At 32.7% G+C, this 15750-nt stretch overlaps 1 protein-coding gene across 1 annotated transcript; it reads right to left on the minus strand.

The window, feature by feature from the left end:
* Window positions 1-249: 249 nt before the first annotated feature.
* On the minus strand, window positions 250-14152 carry LOC107865157 (probable protein phosphatase 2C 75). Its single transcript, XM_016711493.2, is given in 4 exon segments — window positions 250-854; window positions 856-994; window positions 2592-2697; window positions 13422-14152. Coding segments are annotated over 4 exon segments (834 nt in total). The 5' UTR covers window positions 13815-14152; the 3' UTR covers window positions 250-658.
* Window positions 14153-15750: the final 1598 nt, after the last annotated feature.

Here is a 15750-nt window from a genome sequence, read left to right on the forward strand (position 1 = left end):
TAACAATAAAATATGATTAAATAAATAAATTAAAATTTTATAACTTCTTATAATTAACTTTTAGGAATCGTTTTGTTGGAAAAAATTTATCTTGAAATAATTAATCTCAAAATTAGTTATCCCACTATATATATGCGTAACATATTTCATCACTATGGTGTAAATGATGAATAAATAATTTTGGTACTAATTATTATCTCACATCATAAGATAAAATAATTCTCATTTTATTTCATGACTAATTGACTATTTGTGATAAATGGAACTTTTTTTCAAAAAAATAAAGAAGGAATTCTTTGGCCAATGAAAAGAACAGGGCAAGACCCAAATCCAAATACAAAGGTAAATTAGCATCTATAGTAATAATAAACCATTTTTTAGTGTGTTTTTGTTGAAGTGAAAAGAAAAAGTGAGGCGGTGGCTAGCTGTAGTCCGACTTTCTTGCTCTAGGTTTTGCTTCTTTGATGTTGATGGCAGTTCTTTCCTCTTCAGTCAATCTCCGTCATTTTTTTAGAGGCCTCAATTTCGTTGTGTTGTAGAATCAGCTGATTTCTCTTCTATTCCTTCATTGTTCAAGTTGCTTTGTTGTGAACGCTGATTTCTCTTCTATTCGTTCATCGTTCAAGTGCCTCATATGTTACATTCTAGCTCTAGAAAACTACACAGCAGTGTGGTTTCTTTTCAAGTCTACCACAATTACACTAATGTTGTCGCAGCTTTTCCGGCCCGGAGCAAGCCGTGTGAGCAGCACTGCTGCTGAGCAGGCACTTCGTGGAGAAAACATTTCTCCTCTGCCATCACCTCCTACCACAGCCCTGGAATACCCAGCTGGATCCCCTTCTCGAAGACACTCTACCCACCTCACATGCTACCTCGCTTGATATAACATCCCAAAATCCATCACTCGCAAGAATCAAGCACTCATACTCTGCTTCCCTTTTGGTGAAGGTCATCTCCGGCTCTGATGTGATGTATGGCTTTAGATAGTTGTCTCCTGTTTGCAATGAAAAGTAAGAGTAACATTCAATAATATTTGCGTCTCGGCACCAAAGTGAAATTCCCACCCTGAAGTGCTGGATCAGTAGTATTTCAATAAAAAACAAGCACATCAAGGCCATACAGAACCCTTCAGATGTACTTACAAAGCAATTCAATCTGTTTAGCTATTTCATCTTTGACCCAGACAAATGATCCATACATTTCAGACAAGCTCACCTGTCTGAGATTACTTCCAGAAGTGTACTGGTAGAATAGTGCAGAAAAAACGCGAATCATTACCACTTAGAAACAATGGAACGAGAAGCATTACCACTTAGAAACCATGGAATGCAGCATCTTATTGTAAATCTGGCCCTTTAATTTTCCATTCAGCAAACTTGTATGTCTCAGAGAGCTAAGAGTTACTGAAAGGAATAATGGTTTGTGTAATACCAGTTATAGGTTTTCCTTCTGGATCTAAACATTCCAATTATATTATCCCCTAATTCAATTTCATCAAGAATTATATGAGGTGAAAACTACACATCTATAAAAGGTTTTATGCAAATTTTTGTTTGTGAACAATTAACAACTAGTATAGTAGAGAAGACAAAGGAAGCATGAATATATGTCACTCTTAAGAATATACACAGAAGAATCCGAAGAGCTGCACATAGCAGATCATTCAACACTTTTTAATTGACTTCTGAATGATCAACAAACTTCCGTTTGCGGGAAATCAGGGTTAATAAAAATGAGCACGCCGTTTTGCAGAAAACTCAATGGGCATATATCACAAGAAAGAACTGTTCTTAGCAAATGAAACCTCAAAAGCAATAAATTTGCACCAAGCTGGTCTTTTAATTTAGTCATTGAAGACAACTTTTGTTTCATATTACAAAAAACCCTGGTGTAATTTCACATATTACAGCATCCTAAAAAGGTTTATCATGAAATTACTCCTATGCTGGTATCGGTACCACACTCCCCTTAGTAAAACTGTTCCGTCAAACAAAGATACATCATTGCAAAGCATCAATGGAAGTTCTATAAACCTATTTATGGAAACATATTTCTCTTTCTGAATCACCACAAAATAGCTCCCAGTTTGACCCTCTCTAACCTTACAGGGAAGCTGCCCATATTCTTTGATGCACTTGTAGCTGCAATAAATAGTGGTTTACCCCAATTATGCACTACCATTAACTGATAATCGGTCTTCTTTGTCTCCAATCTTTAGCTCATGCCTGATACAAAATATGTGCCCTTTTTAAAGAAAAATTTGGGGTTTAAAGAGCAGATGGGGATTTTCTTAGCTCAACTTCTCCACAAGGAGTAAATATTGCTTTTTGAAGAAGAAACAGTACCTGTCGGTGCTGAAGGCAATCTACAATCTAACCTTTGAAATAAGCATACTGCTAAGGAAGGGACAACAAACGTAAAGGGGAAACAAACAAAGAAAAATTTCTAATGCCAGTTTCCTTCATCTGAAACAGAAATCTAGCGAGATGACATTAAACTTTTAATGAATGACCACGAATAACATTTCCACTGACAACTGCAATTATGTTTTTACATTGAGAAACATCTTCAGCAAAGGATAAAGAAGTTACCTATTGCCCTAGATATGGAAAGAATTCCTTCAACTCGTGCTCCATCTGCAAAAACAACTCTACCTCCACATGCCTCTATTCTGGCACGTTCTTCTCCTCTGTCTGGCTGCAACAGAAAGTCAAGTTACTTTTAATTAAGACAGATCATTTTCTTCCAGTAGTGAGCTACTACATGATTCTTTCATATGTTTACTATGAAATGAAAGATAATCGGACTCGGAGAGATAACAAACGGCAAAATTATGATCTAAGCATGCTCTACCATCAACTAGTAACCTCTCGAATTATGCTTACAGCTCTCCTAGTACATACTCTGCTTAGGTGCAGCATTAATCATTAATGTGATTTATGAATAAAAGACCAACAAGTAATGTATAATTAAAAGTAGTACTTAAAGAGGAACAAAGCATGTTTACTTGTATAATTGAATATTGGGAAAAGGCTTAAATATGCCACTGCACTATCTCATTTATGTCATTCATTAAAAGTTGGGTTCATTCATGTTATCGCCATTATAAAACTGGTCCATCCATACCGTTAAACTGGTCCATCCATATCATTACTTTTTAACGGTTTTCTAAAAATTGTTTTGCCACGTGGCCTCTTATTAGAGGTCCACGCCATTTTTTTTTAGTTTTGATTCATTAAAAGAATTAACTCACACTCAACCTATCATCTTAACCCACTTTAATATTAATCTTAATTTTGACCCTAGATTTAAACATATATATAATCATTTAGTCTTCGAACATAAAATTTACACACTTGAATACTACGTTTAAAATAATATAGGTTAGAATAATTAATAATTTAAAATGGCAAATGAATAAATTGTGATTAAAAAATAATTTGTTTTGACTCTCAAAATCCAAACATCATCACATAATTTAGAACGAAGAGAATACCACATACATGAAGGACCACAACTTTTAATTAGGAAGAATACCTAAAAATTCCTTCTAAATTTGGATTATAAGTTGTATAATTGAATTATTGGTAGTCTTAATTATTCGTGGACTTGGCTATTTGGTAACCTTTATACTCTTTAACGTGGACGAGACGTAGAGCATAATTTATTTTTAGGCGTGTTAGAATTTTAAAAAATATAAAAAAAATAAAAGACCACTATCCAGGTACGTAGGGTGTTTTCAGTCCACATATTTTTTAGTGTTATTTGGTACCTACTCACGCAGACACTATTTATGTGTTTATTAATGGATCTTTAATGTGTATATTAAAAAATCCACCCACGCAGAAAAAAGTTATGCTCTACGTCTCGTCCACGTTAAAGAGTATAAAAGCTACCAAATAGCCAAATAGCCAAATTCACGAAATAATTAAGACTACCAATAATTCAATTATAAAACCTATAATCCAAATTTAGAAGGGATGTTTAGATATTCTTCCTAATTAAAAGTTGTGGTCCTTCATTTATGTGGTATTCTCTTCGTCCTAAATTATGTGATGATGTTCGGATTTCGAGAGTCAAAACAAATTAATTTTTAATCACAATTTATTCATTTTTCATTTTAAATTATCAATTATTCTAACTTATATTATTTTAAACGTAGTATGCAAGTGTGTAAATTTTATGTTCGAAGACTAAATGATTATATATATGTTTAAATCTAGGGTCAAAATTAAGAGTAATATTAAAGTTGGTTAAGGTGATAGATTAGGTGTGGGTGAATTCTTCTTAATGGATCAAAAAAAAGTTAAAAAGTTAAAAAAAATGACGTGGACCTCTAATAAGAGGCCATGTGGCAAAATAGATTTTTAGAAAATCACCATTAAAAAGTAATGGCATGGATGGACCAGTTTTATAACGGCGATGGCATGAATGAGCCCAACTTTTAACGGATGGCATAAATGAGCCATTTCTGATAGTTCAGTGACATATTTGAGCCTTTTCCGTTGAATATTTACATTGGGTTCAAAATCGAGAGGGCATCATGCGGAAGCTTTTAATTTGCAATGTTAGAATTATTTATTTTATGTGGACTTAACATTAACTTTTATTACACTAAAGTAAAACGGGTTGATGTTATTAGTTGGTGGACAAGACACATGTCGTGTATTCATACGGATTTCATATAGGCCTATATCCATTTCATGTTATTGGTGTAGGCTGGCAATAGTGTAGGCCTGTAGTAGACCTGTGAGCCCCTAATAGGGGTGCACTAGGTTAAGGCTTTAAAACCTATAAATATAAGGTTAGGTCCCCTCTCTTGGCTTTAACATAAGACATATTCCCATGAGCTGCCAGCCGTCATAAGCAAAGGAGAGGAAGACTCAACCTTCTTCGTCTTCAGTTACGTGATACAATGAAAGACAAAGGTACGCACTTTTACTCTCGCATATTCCGCTACTTTATAGGCGTTCTTGGTTTATGTGGACCTATGGTGTATTTCTGTGTTAATTTAACACTTCGTATCAGAGAGCTTTTCACATAGATCTTGAACCCTATGACCGAATACTATGTGTATGTTTCGAGAACCTTAAGATAATTGTAATTTAATTTTATTTTTTGCTACATTTTTTGATGATAAAGTGTTGAAGTAGAGGTGTTAATTAATGTTATGACTAAGTAAATATGACGTGATCTATTAAAGTTGAAACTCGATACAGCTCGTAGATTGATTTGGATCGAATTTGTATGAATCTTCACTGTCGCTTGCTTAATAGACTACAATATTTGAAGGACAACTGATTTAGTATTGGGATGGTTATTAGATAGATTATTTGGAACATCTATGGATCTTTGATTTAGACATAGGTTGTTAAACATAATATTAGTTTGTAGGCTCCACACTGTCATAAGTTATCAAGTTCTTCTCAAGTTTACTGCTGAAATTATTTTGTGACAATATTAGTTTTCCATTTGGTCTAACTGACTTGGAACATCTCAAAAGGTGTACATATAACTAAGAGTCAGGTGATGGCCTAATCAATTGGATTTGGAAAAATGGATGAAATCAAATCAATTGGATTTGATTTTTAAAAATTATGGCGTGTTTTTCGAGTTCCGGGGGTTATTGTTGTGGGTAATGGAACAGTTATTTATGTTCGATGTGGAAATATGAAAATTAATCTACGGAGTGTTGTTACTTTAAAATAAAATTATCTGGAGCTGTAATTCCAAAAAAAAAAAGATTGTTGGTAGGAATTTGATGGGGTTTTGAATTAGACTTTGATAATATTATTGCACAGTAAAGTGTTATGCTTTTTGTAAGGTAATGGCAGGATTTATTTCGAATTTTATAGCGTGATTAATATATGAATCACTATTTCTGTGGGGCAATAAAAATTCAGTTTAATTTTTTTTTGAGTTTGAAGATGTCCCACGGAGGTAAAAATATATAACCTTTCAGAAAAGAAAACTGAACCTAGAAACTCGTATTTTTTTTCATTGGTTATCTAGCTCATTCTAAAGTATACATATTCTACTGTCTTACAAGGGAAATCAGAATAGTTGAAACTTAAAAAGCAAAATTTCTTGTATGTGGGACTATCCTAAATTTCATGGATATAAATTTATCGATTAAACAAGCGTTTAAGGTATTTAATTTCGTACATGAGATGGGTTTTAAAATTGTTGAAGAGCATGCATTGTAAGGCCTGTTTTATGATGAAATTTTAGTTGTTTTCCCTAAACTTGAATTGTTTTCATGTGCACATGTGTTATTAGTTTGAAAAGTTATATGAGAGCATGATTTGAGTGTTACATCTCTTGTTATGAAATCCATTATCCTAACAATGTTATGGGTTGTTATTGTTTTATGAACGAATGAGAGAGATTTTTTTTCTTGATTTACAAATGCTTGTGTTTTCTAATAAAGAATGTGCATGTGATTAATAAAAGAGATCATCACCGTATGATAAAGTATAAATTTTCATGTGTTTCCTCATGTGATGTTTAAATATTTTGACTGGTTATTACCATGCTTTTGAATAAAAGGGCTATGTATATAATGTGGAATGTTATGAATAAACTTGCAGGAATGAGGTATGACTTTACTGGGGGTGTTAAATATTACATACTTAAGATGGTCCACATTTAGTCCAAATTGAAAACTCTTAAAATAACATTCTTGCTGATACTTATATTGTTCACTCTGCTCTTAACTTTTTTCCTGCTGAGTTTAGTCAAATGAAAATGACCTATAATACTCAGGATAATCTTGGTCAATCAATGATCTCATCTCTAAATGTGTTGTTGAAGAGGAAAAAATTAAAAAAGAAAAGGGTGAGGTTGCTATGTTAGCTTCTCAGGAAGCTCTAGCAAGGGACCTAGGAAGTTTGAAAGATCTAATAATCATACTTTCAAGAACGGTCAGGACAATAAAAAACATGGTAAAGATCATACTGATTATCCTGGGACTAATAACATGGTTAAAGGTGAGGGCATTGTGATTGGACATATATCTACCGATTTGATGCTTGTCGATCCACTAATCAAGAGGCTAAGACCCATAATTTTTATGCAACATGTTTAGAATATGGATGTTGTTGAGTCATTTAATTTGCTGGGTTAGTGGGAGTATTTAATATTATTATTCATTTGTCATTAGACTATTCGCCTTATTGTTTTGGACTTATGGTGATATTATCTCTTGAATTGACATTTATGTTATGGTATATTTTGCTATCATTTATCTTAATGATATTTTACTTGCTAGTAATAATTTGGGACTGTTGCATGAAACTAAAAATTTATTGAATAAAATGTTTGATATGAAAGATCTCGGAGAGATATCATTTGTTCTGGGCATTGAGATTCGCCGAGATAGATCTCATAAGTTATTTGGGTTTTCACATAAGGCCTATATTGATCGTATTTTAAAAAAGGTTTCAAATGGAAAATTATAAGTCCGGTGATGTCCCTGTTATGAAAGGTGATAAATTAAGCCTAGACTTATATCTCAAAAATGATCTTGAGAAAGATTCTATCAAAGATGTGTCTTATTCAAGTATTTTTCCGCTGCATTTTTTGTTTACAAAGTGTTAATGTTATTTATTTTTTATATTGGCTGAAGTAAAGTCAGCTAAACTAAAGTCTTCTTAAGAATGTGTTTTGACAACCATGTTATTAAAGATTCATTCATTTATTTAGTTTTATATGCTTACATTAAATAATATAAAAATTTATTTATTTTATAATAAAAAATTAAGCTATTGTTTATAAAAGATGTCGAATTGTTATTTATTTATTTATTTATTCTATTTGAACTTGATTTCATTTGAATTGTAACTAAATCAAATTTAAAATATTTTTAATTGTATGGTTACTTACTGTGTCACATGACCAAATTAAGAAATGACATGTTGAATCCCTGCGATTGAATTTATTTTGTAAATTAGGGTAAATAGTGTACACCAAAGTGACCTATTTGCTTTGATTTACGAGACTTGTTTAATCCATTTCGAGGGATATCACTAAGTTAGAATGTACAATGATCTACCCAAATGAGATTTATTATGTGTTTTAAATTAGTATTGTGATGAGCCCCATTAAGTAAAAATATTTTGATTTTAGTAAATTTATCTGTCCAAAGGTAATAGGTTTCTAATTTTAAAAATATTTTCTTGCCCTACCCAAAGGGACTTGTTGATGTCCCGAGACTCATCGTTGTGATAGTATTATTATTCTAATACCTTGCTATTTTGATAAATTCATTCACGTTATGTTATGAAAAGTTACTATTTATTTGAATAATAACAACGCTGAGGTTATGATTCTATCGGGCTCTAACTTTAAGTGATGGAAATAAGATATTGAATTTACTTTGGGCATGACTGACGTAGATCAAGCCTTGCATGAGGATGAGCCTCCAACTCTTACTGATTCTAGTATTGCTGTTGAATTTTTTTTTTTAATGTTAAGTAGGAGAGATCTAATAGGTTATGCATCCTTGCCTTTAGAAGGTTGATTGTTGAGCACGTCAAAAGTGGCTTGCCTGAAACTATCGATGCCAAAAGGTTTTTTGCCCAAGTGAAAGAAAAGTATCTTGTATCTAATAAGCCTGAGACTGGAGATCTAATAAATAAATTTAATTTGGTTATGGTTTTGATTCTCTTAATGAAAAAATTTAATTTGCTTTTGAATTCTCGAGTTGTTGGTCATGGAATCCTATCTAATGGTTTGTTTAAAATTTCTTTGGCTTCTGATTTTAAATACAACTCTTTTAGTTCTGAAATTGTTAGGCCTAAACGATAATTTTAAACAAAAAATCAGGCATATGGTGGCATAGGCGTTTAGGTCATATCTCTAAGGATAGAGTTGATAAATTGGTTAACTCTAATATTTTACCTTCTCTTGATTTTAGGGACATAGGAACATGTATTGATTGCATTAAAGTTGATAAAAATAAAATAATACTACTCGTAGTTTTGATTTGTTAAAAATCATTCACACAGTCATAAGTGGTATGTATTCTACTACAATAAGTGGTTCAAGTTATTTTATCATCTTCATTGATGACTTTCTTCGATATGGTTATATTTTTCTTATTAAAGAAAAATCAGATTCTCTTGAAATGTTTAAAGTTTTTAAAACTGAAGTAGAGAAACAAATGAGAAAGGTCATTAAAAAAGTAAGATCTGATTGAAGGAGTGAGTACTATGGTAGATACGCAGAGAATAGGAAACAAATGAGACCCTTTGATCTTGAGCTACATCAGATGGATGTAAAGATAGCCTTTTGAATGGAGATCTTAATGAAGAGGTTTACATGCAAAAATTCCAAAGTTTTTTTTTTTGATAAAGGCAGTGAGCATCTCGCGTATAAGTTGAAGAAATATATCTATGGCTTGAAGCAAGCTTCTCGATAGTGGTACTAGAAGTTCGAGGAAATTATCATTTTTATGAGATTTGTGGAGAACAAGATTGATCATTGCATCTATCTTAAGATCAGTGGGAGTAAGTCCATCTCACTCTTTATGTTGTTGATTATTATTGTGCACACTTTAATATTGTTTTATTATATTAAGTCTTTTGCCTTACGTGTTGACTATGTCTCATATTGATAAGATCATATTGTTGTTTTATTGGATCTTTCTTTTGGAGACATATATATGGTATATCATTCTACCTTGTGGATTTTCTGGTTGTTACATCATGTAATATATTGCACATGTTGAACCTTGAAAATCAAGATTTTCTAGTGGAGCACATGTTGATTTAATGCTCACACATGTTGTAACAAAAAATCGCGGTGATGATTTTTTGATGGTGCGCATGTTGATTTTAAGCGTACATGTTGATATGAAAAATCATTTGAAGGACTAATAATGAAATAGCCTCGATTCGGAGTCCATGTTGGCTATTTTTTGCTACACTACCATATCATTTGTTTTATGTCTATAAAACTTCAATGTTAGTAATTGCAGACTGGTCTTGTATCATTGGTTGATGCAAGTATTGCTGCAGTTCAATAGTGATGATTTGTTTGATTGAACTATGTTAGAGATGGCGTTCTACCATTACATATTTATGGTCACTGTCTATTCAGCCTGAGAGTCATTTTCATAAAAATCAGTTTTCCAAAACTTTCCTTTAAAAGTTAACGTTGCCCAAGTTGAAGAATATTAGAATTATTTATTTTATGTGGACTTAACATTAACTTTTATTACACTAAAGTAAAATGGGTTGATGTTATTAGTTGGTGGACAAGACATAGGCCGTGTATTCATGCGAATTCCATATATGCCTGTATCCATTTCATGTTATTGGTGTGGGCTGGCAATAGTGTAGGCCTGTAGTAGACCTGTGAGCCCATAATGGGGGTGTACTAGGTTAAGGCTTTAAAGACTATAAATATAAGGCTAGGTCCCCTCTCCTGACTTTAACATAAGACGTATTTCCATTACCTGGCAACCGTCATAAGAAAAGGAGAGGAAGACTCAACCTTCTTCGTCTTCAGTTACGTGATACAATGGCAGACAAAGGTACGCACCTTTCCTCTCGCATATTCCTCTACTTTATAGGTGTTCTTGGTTTATGTGAACGTATGGTGTGTTTCTATGTTAATTTAACATGCAACCATGAGACGATAAATCAGACGGTAAAAGAACCAATACTTAAAAATATAATTATTATATGATTTGACCAATTGACCTACATCTGAAAACTAAAAGAAAACATAAGAAACTATTAGAGAGAAATCTCCTAAACAGGACTCTTTAAAGACTACATTATGGATACTATTGTGTTATGGTATGAGAAGAGGGGTCTTCTATTTATAGAGTTCCAAAACCTTTCTTCCAAGAAAGAGGTTTGCCAAATTTGAAAAAGTTTTATATTTTCCTTTAAGAAAAAATAAAAGTAATTATGGTACTATTATTTTACTTCAATAGAAAACTAAAACTTAATTTTGATTAGAAAATCAGGGCAAAAAATCCTAACAAATCTTTCTTTTTGGCTTGATTTTCTTCACTTGATCCGCCTTCTTTACATCATATGTATGCTTTTGATTCTTCACATAATCTTCATATATCTCTGCTGTTTGTCATGCTTAAAATGGAGCCCTTTTGGGTTAAAAATATTGAAGCCCTTTACAAGATTAAAAGAGAGCTTTATTTTAAAAAATGTGACAACAGGATTATTGAAAATATGACTGAAATATCTTCTCCACATGTAGTCGGACAAAAACATCATTATCACCAAATTGGTTGTATCTTGATTTGAAACCGCTTTGAACCTGTTTAATTTCGTCTCATCACACCATTGGACATTTGAACTGTAAGCTCTGATGCCATTTGTTGGGTTCGAAATCGAGATGGCGTCATGCGAAAACTTTTAGTTTGCAAACCCTGAGATGATAAATCAAACGACAAAAAAACCAATACGAAAAAACATAATATATGATTTGGCCAATTGGCCTACATCTGAAAACCTAATATAAAAGAAAACATAAGAAACTATCAGAGAGAAATCTCCCCTTAAAAAGACTCTTTAAAGACTACATTGTGGATACTATTGTGTTATGGTATGAGAAGAGGGTCTTCTATTTACAGGAGTTCCAAAACCTTTCCCTTAAGAAAGAGGTTTTCCAAATACGGAAAAGTTTTATATTTTCTTTTAAGGAAAAATAAAAGTAATTATGATACTACTTTTATTTACTTCAATAGAAAATTAAAACTCAATTTTGATTAAAAAATGAGGACAAAAAATACATATAAAAATCCTAACACGATCTGCATTACAAATGCATATCTTAATCTTTTATATGACAATGCCTTTTAGCTTCATTTACGAGTAGAGGACCAAGATGAGTTGCACATCTATGGTTTGAAGAACTCAGTGTAACGTGTATGGATGTAATGTGATCTATGCCTTCACATATGAGTGTGTTTCAGAAAGAAAGAATGAAGAAAGGAAGTATGCAAAAGAAAGAAAGACGAAGCAGTTGAAGAGTTGAGTTTTTCCATTTAATTGTTATGACTTACGAGGGTGCTAATGATATTTCTGTCATAGGTAAAAATCATAGTATATTTTGTCCACGTCATGAAGAATGTGATCCCATGATACATACTAGTGGACGGGAAATAATACTAGTTTGCTCTGGAAGTCCGAAAAGAGAGTCGCAAGAAATAAGATGTTAACTAAGGAGAGAGAGCAAACAACAATTTATATAGCAAATTTAACTTATAATTGCTCTCTTTCGAACAATTTTAAGCTGCGCATTAACCTGGTTAACGCCTAAGGTGGGACAGAAGTTCATTTTCAGAAGCATTAGCAGTAATCTCGTTTCTCCTCCAACTGTTAGTATTTTACGTTTTCAACACTTACTTAGTGATTTGTGATTCCTTATCAAGAAGAAGTACTAATATATGACAATGCAAAGGGGGAAAGTCATCATGTAGAGTAAACCTGGATGAAACAAGTTGTGACATTATGATATTACTTATCAAAAAAGGAAAAGGATCTGATATCGTGATGCTGTACTCTTTTAATTTGCAATTTACTGATTTAGAACTTAAAAGCAGTGGCGGAGCTAGAGTTTTCATTAAGGGGTTATAATAGGAAGAAGTAAACACATGAATTAGCTAAATGGATTCAATATCTACTGTATATACATTACAAAATATTTTTAACTATGTGAACCCCTGGCCATAAGCTGGTTCCGCCCCTGCTTGAAAGATTACTACTCCCCTGTTTCAAAAAGAATGACTTACTTTGACTGGGTACAAAGTTTAAGAAAATAAAGAAGAAAATATTTTAAAAAAGATAAAAAAATGATAAAAAAAATCTTAAAAAATATTTAAAAAAGATAAAAAAATATTTTAAAAAATATTTTTTTAAAAAGATAAAAAAATAATCTTTTTTCTTAAATTAAAGTAGTGTCAAATGTACTAAAATGTCCTTTAATCTTGTGGTCATAAACATGTCATGTGTAAAGTTGAAATTAAAGTATTGCCAAAAAAAGAAAAAAAGTCTTTCTTTTTGAAACGGACTAAAAAAGAAAGTAGATCATTCTTTTGAAACAGAGAGATTATTACTCAAAAAAAAAAAAAATATAACCGTCGAAGTGCTTCATTTAGATACTTAATTTAGTTTTAGTGATCAGATAAGATGTTTTTTAAGGACAGGATATTATCCTTCATAAATATTGAACTGAGAATTGACTTTTAACATGACAACTATAAGTATTCTAATAACTATCGGATTCATGTCCTTCATTAAAAGTGATCATTATTAAAAGTAAATTTCTTGTAAGCTTCATTTTCTTTAATTTTTTTTTTCTTTTTTACTAAGATGTACATGTTAAGGAAATAACTTATAAATATATTTAATAGTCTAGTGACTGCAGTCCTGCCTAGTGAGACATACCTTATGATCATAAGAAAGTGGAATCGCACTTCCACTGCGGCTAAGAACAGCGCGTGAGTCATCACAATTTGCTACAATGATAGTTTCATATTCATCTGTCAAAATGGCCACCACTGTGGTGGAGCCCGTCAGTCCCAATGCGTTCGGTAGGCAGTCACATTGGCAGCCCACAGTACTACTCTCACTGCATATGCGTGATGCCATCTCATCTATCCTCAAGAAGCAACTTTTGAACACTCTTTTCCATGCTTCCTCCATCCTCTGCCCTTCCCATGGCTGCCATCTTCCACAGGAGCGGCTGCCATCGCCCATGTCTACATTATTTCTCATGCGCATTAGCTTTTCTTCTAGTACCACATGCATTTTCTCTCTACACATTGAAGCTACCTGCATAGGCAAAACGAGTGTAAACTGAATATGCTACTGTCATCTTCAAAATTAACAAGTACAATCTTTAATTTGATTTCAAGTCATCTAGGATTGAGGATGGCATAAATGATAATACTATTTGTTCTCTTTTCGCTTCACTTCTTTAATGTTCGGCTGATGATTTCTCTATATTTACTTAGTTTACATAATTTGCAAATTGGCTTGGAGTAATTGATAAAGTTGCTGTCATGTGATCAGGAGGTCACAGGTTCAAGCCTTGGAAATAGCCTTTGGCAGAAATGCAAGGTAAGACTGCGTACAATACACTTGTGGTGGGACCCTTCCCTAGATACCGCGCATAGCAATAGCTTTAGTGCACCAAACTACTTTTTTTTAAAGTATTATAATATTTCATAGAGACAGAGAACATGTGAGGGGCCTAACTGAATCCTAACAATAACAAGTACGGTATGTCATTTCAGGTTACGAAGGTTCAAATTTTAAGATTTCAATATTTGTTAAGAACCGTAAACTTGACAGTTTGATTGCCATCAGCCCTCGTACGCTAACATGGCAAACAGAGTGGATATACTCTCTTTTGGGAATAAGATTGATGACAAAATCAACTTCCAAACAGAATATTTTCAACGCTAATCGCCACGTAGTCATTTAGACAGAATTGTTTACTTTTTCCAACTGTAAGAATCTTTTCTTAATATGCCATACATATTTTGCCTCAACTTCGTAACTTTTTTCATTTATTTTTTACGTGCAATGACTAGCCAACCATAAAAGGAGAGATAAGTTATAGCCAAAATAGGTTTCTTTCCTCGAACCTATAACGTTAGAGTTTGAGGTGTGAGATACTTACCTGAACAACCTTTTGTGTAGCCAAAATAAAATAATAAATTTCCCTCAATGAGTTTTTTTATTTTTTTTATTTATATTTAAATACAACAATCATTTACTCCAACAGTATGCCTTTTCCTTTTGGCAACACCTGTAAAATGAAAATCTAGATCTCTATTATTTTATACAAATAAAATTTCTTAAACCACAACAATGGATTGTCAATGGGGTTGGGGTTTGGGGGTTTTAGGGGGGGCACAAAATATGATTAAAACAGGCGAAACTTCTTATTTATAGTCAAATAAATAAACTAAGATTGAATAAGTCTTTTTTTTTTTTTTTTTTTTATTTTTTTTTATGTTTTTTTTTTTTTTTTTTTTTAGTTTTCTTGTAATTTTTTTTTTAATTTTCTCACTATAAAACTTAAGAGATCTACATTTTTTTCACAATCTAAAAAGGTTTTCTTCCGCATCTTAAAAGGACCTCACTATAAATGATGGAGTTCTAACATATTCTTTAACAAGTTTAGCCTGAAAATATAACCCCAAAAGGTTAATGAATTTAAACCGGCAAAAACATATATCAGTAATAAAATAAAAAAGTGAATGCATTTAACAAGTTTAGCCTGAAAATATAACCTCCAAAAGGTTAATGAATTTAAACCGGCAAAAACATATATCAGTAATAAAATAAAGAAGTGAATGCAGAAGCACTCTGCTGAGATAATGAGAATGGATTATTCAAACAAAAAGGAAAAGGTCTTACTTAGTTTCGCATGCCTTTGTCATTGTCAGTCAACTAAATAGGGCATGAGGCCCCTGCGAATCCGTAAATCTGAGGAGCATGCTGCAACAAAAGAATGGTCCCCTATGCATTTCATTTTTTCCCTAAGGAAAAATAAAGTACCCCCATCATAGTGAACCTCTCCTGTGATCGGGATGAGGTAGATGCCTCCCAGCCGGGGGGCGGATCGAATCGGAGTTTCCTTAGGTAGCCACCGACCTACAGTTATCCTTAAACTTCCGTGCTTGATAGAGAAGAAGTGAACAAAAGTACGCTCGCTTGCTGTCTTGTTCTCTGTCACGAACAGGGATTGCTCGCCAGCTGGGTC

The sequence above is a fragment of the Capsicum annuum genome, chromosome 3, assembly GCF_002878395.1.
Source record: "Capsicum annuum cultivar UCD-10X-F1 chromosome 3, UCD10Xv1.1, whole genome shotgun sequence".
Taxonomy (NCBI): Eukaryota; Viridiplantae; Streptophyta; class Magnoliopsida; order Solanales; family Solanaceae; genus Capsicum; species Capsicum annuum.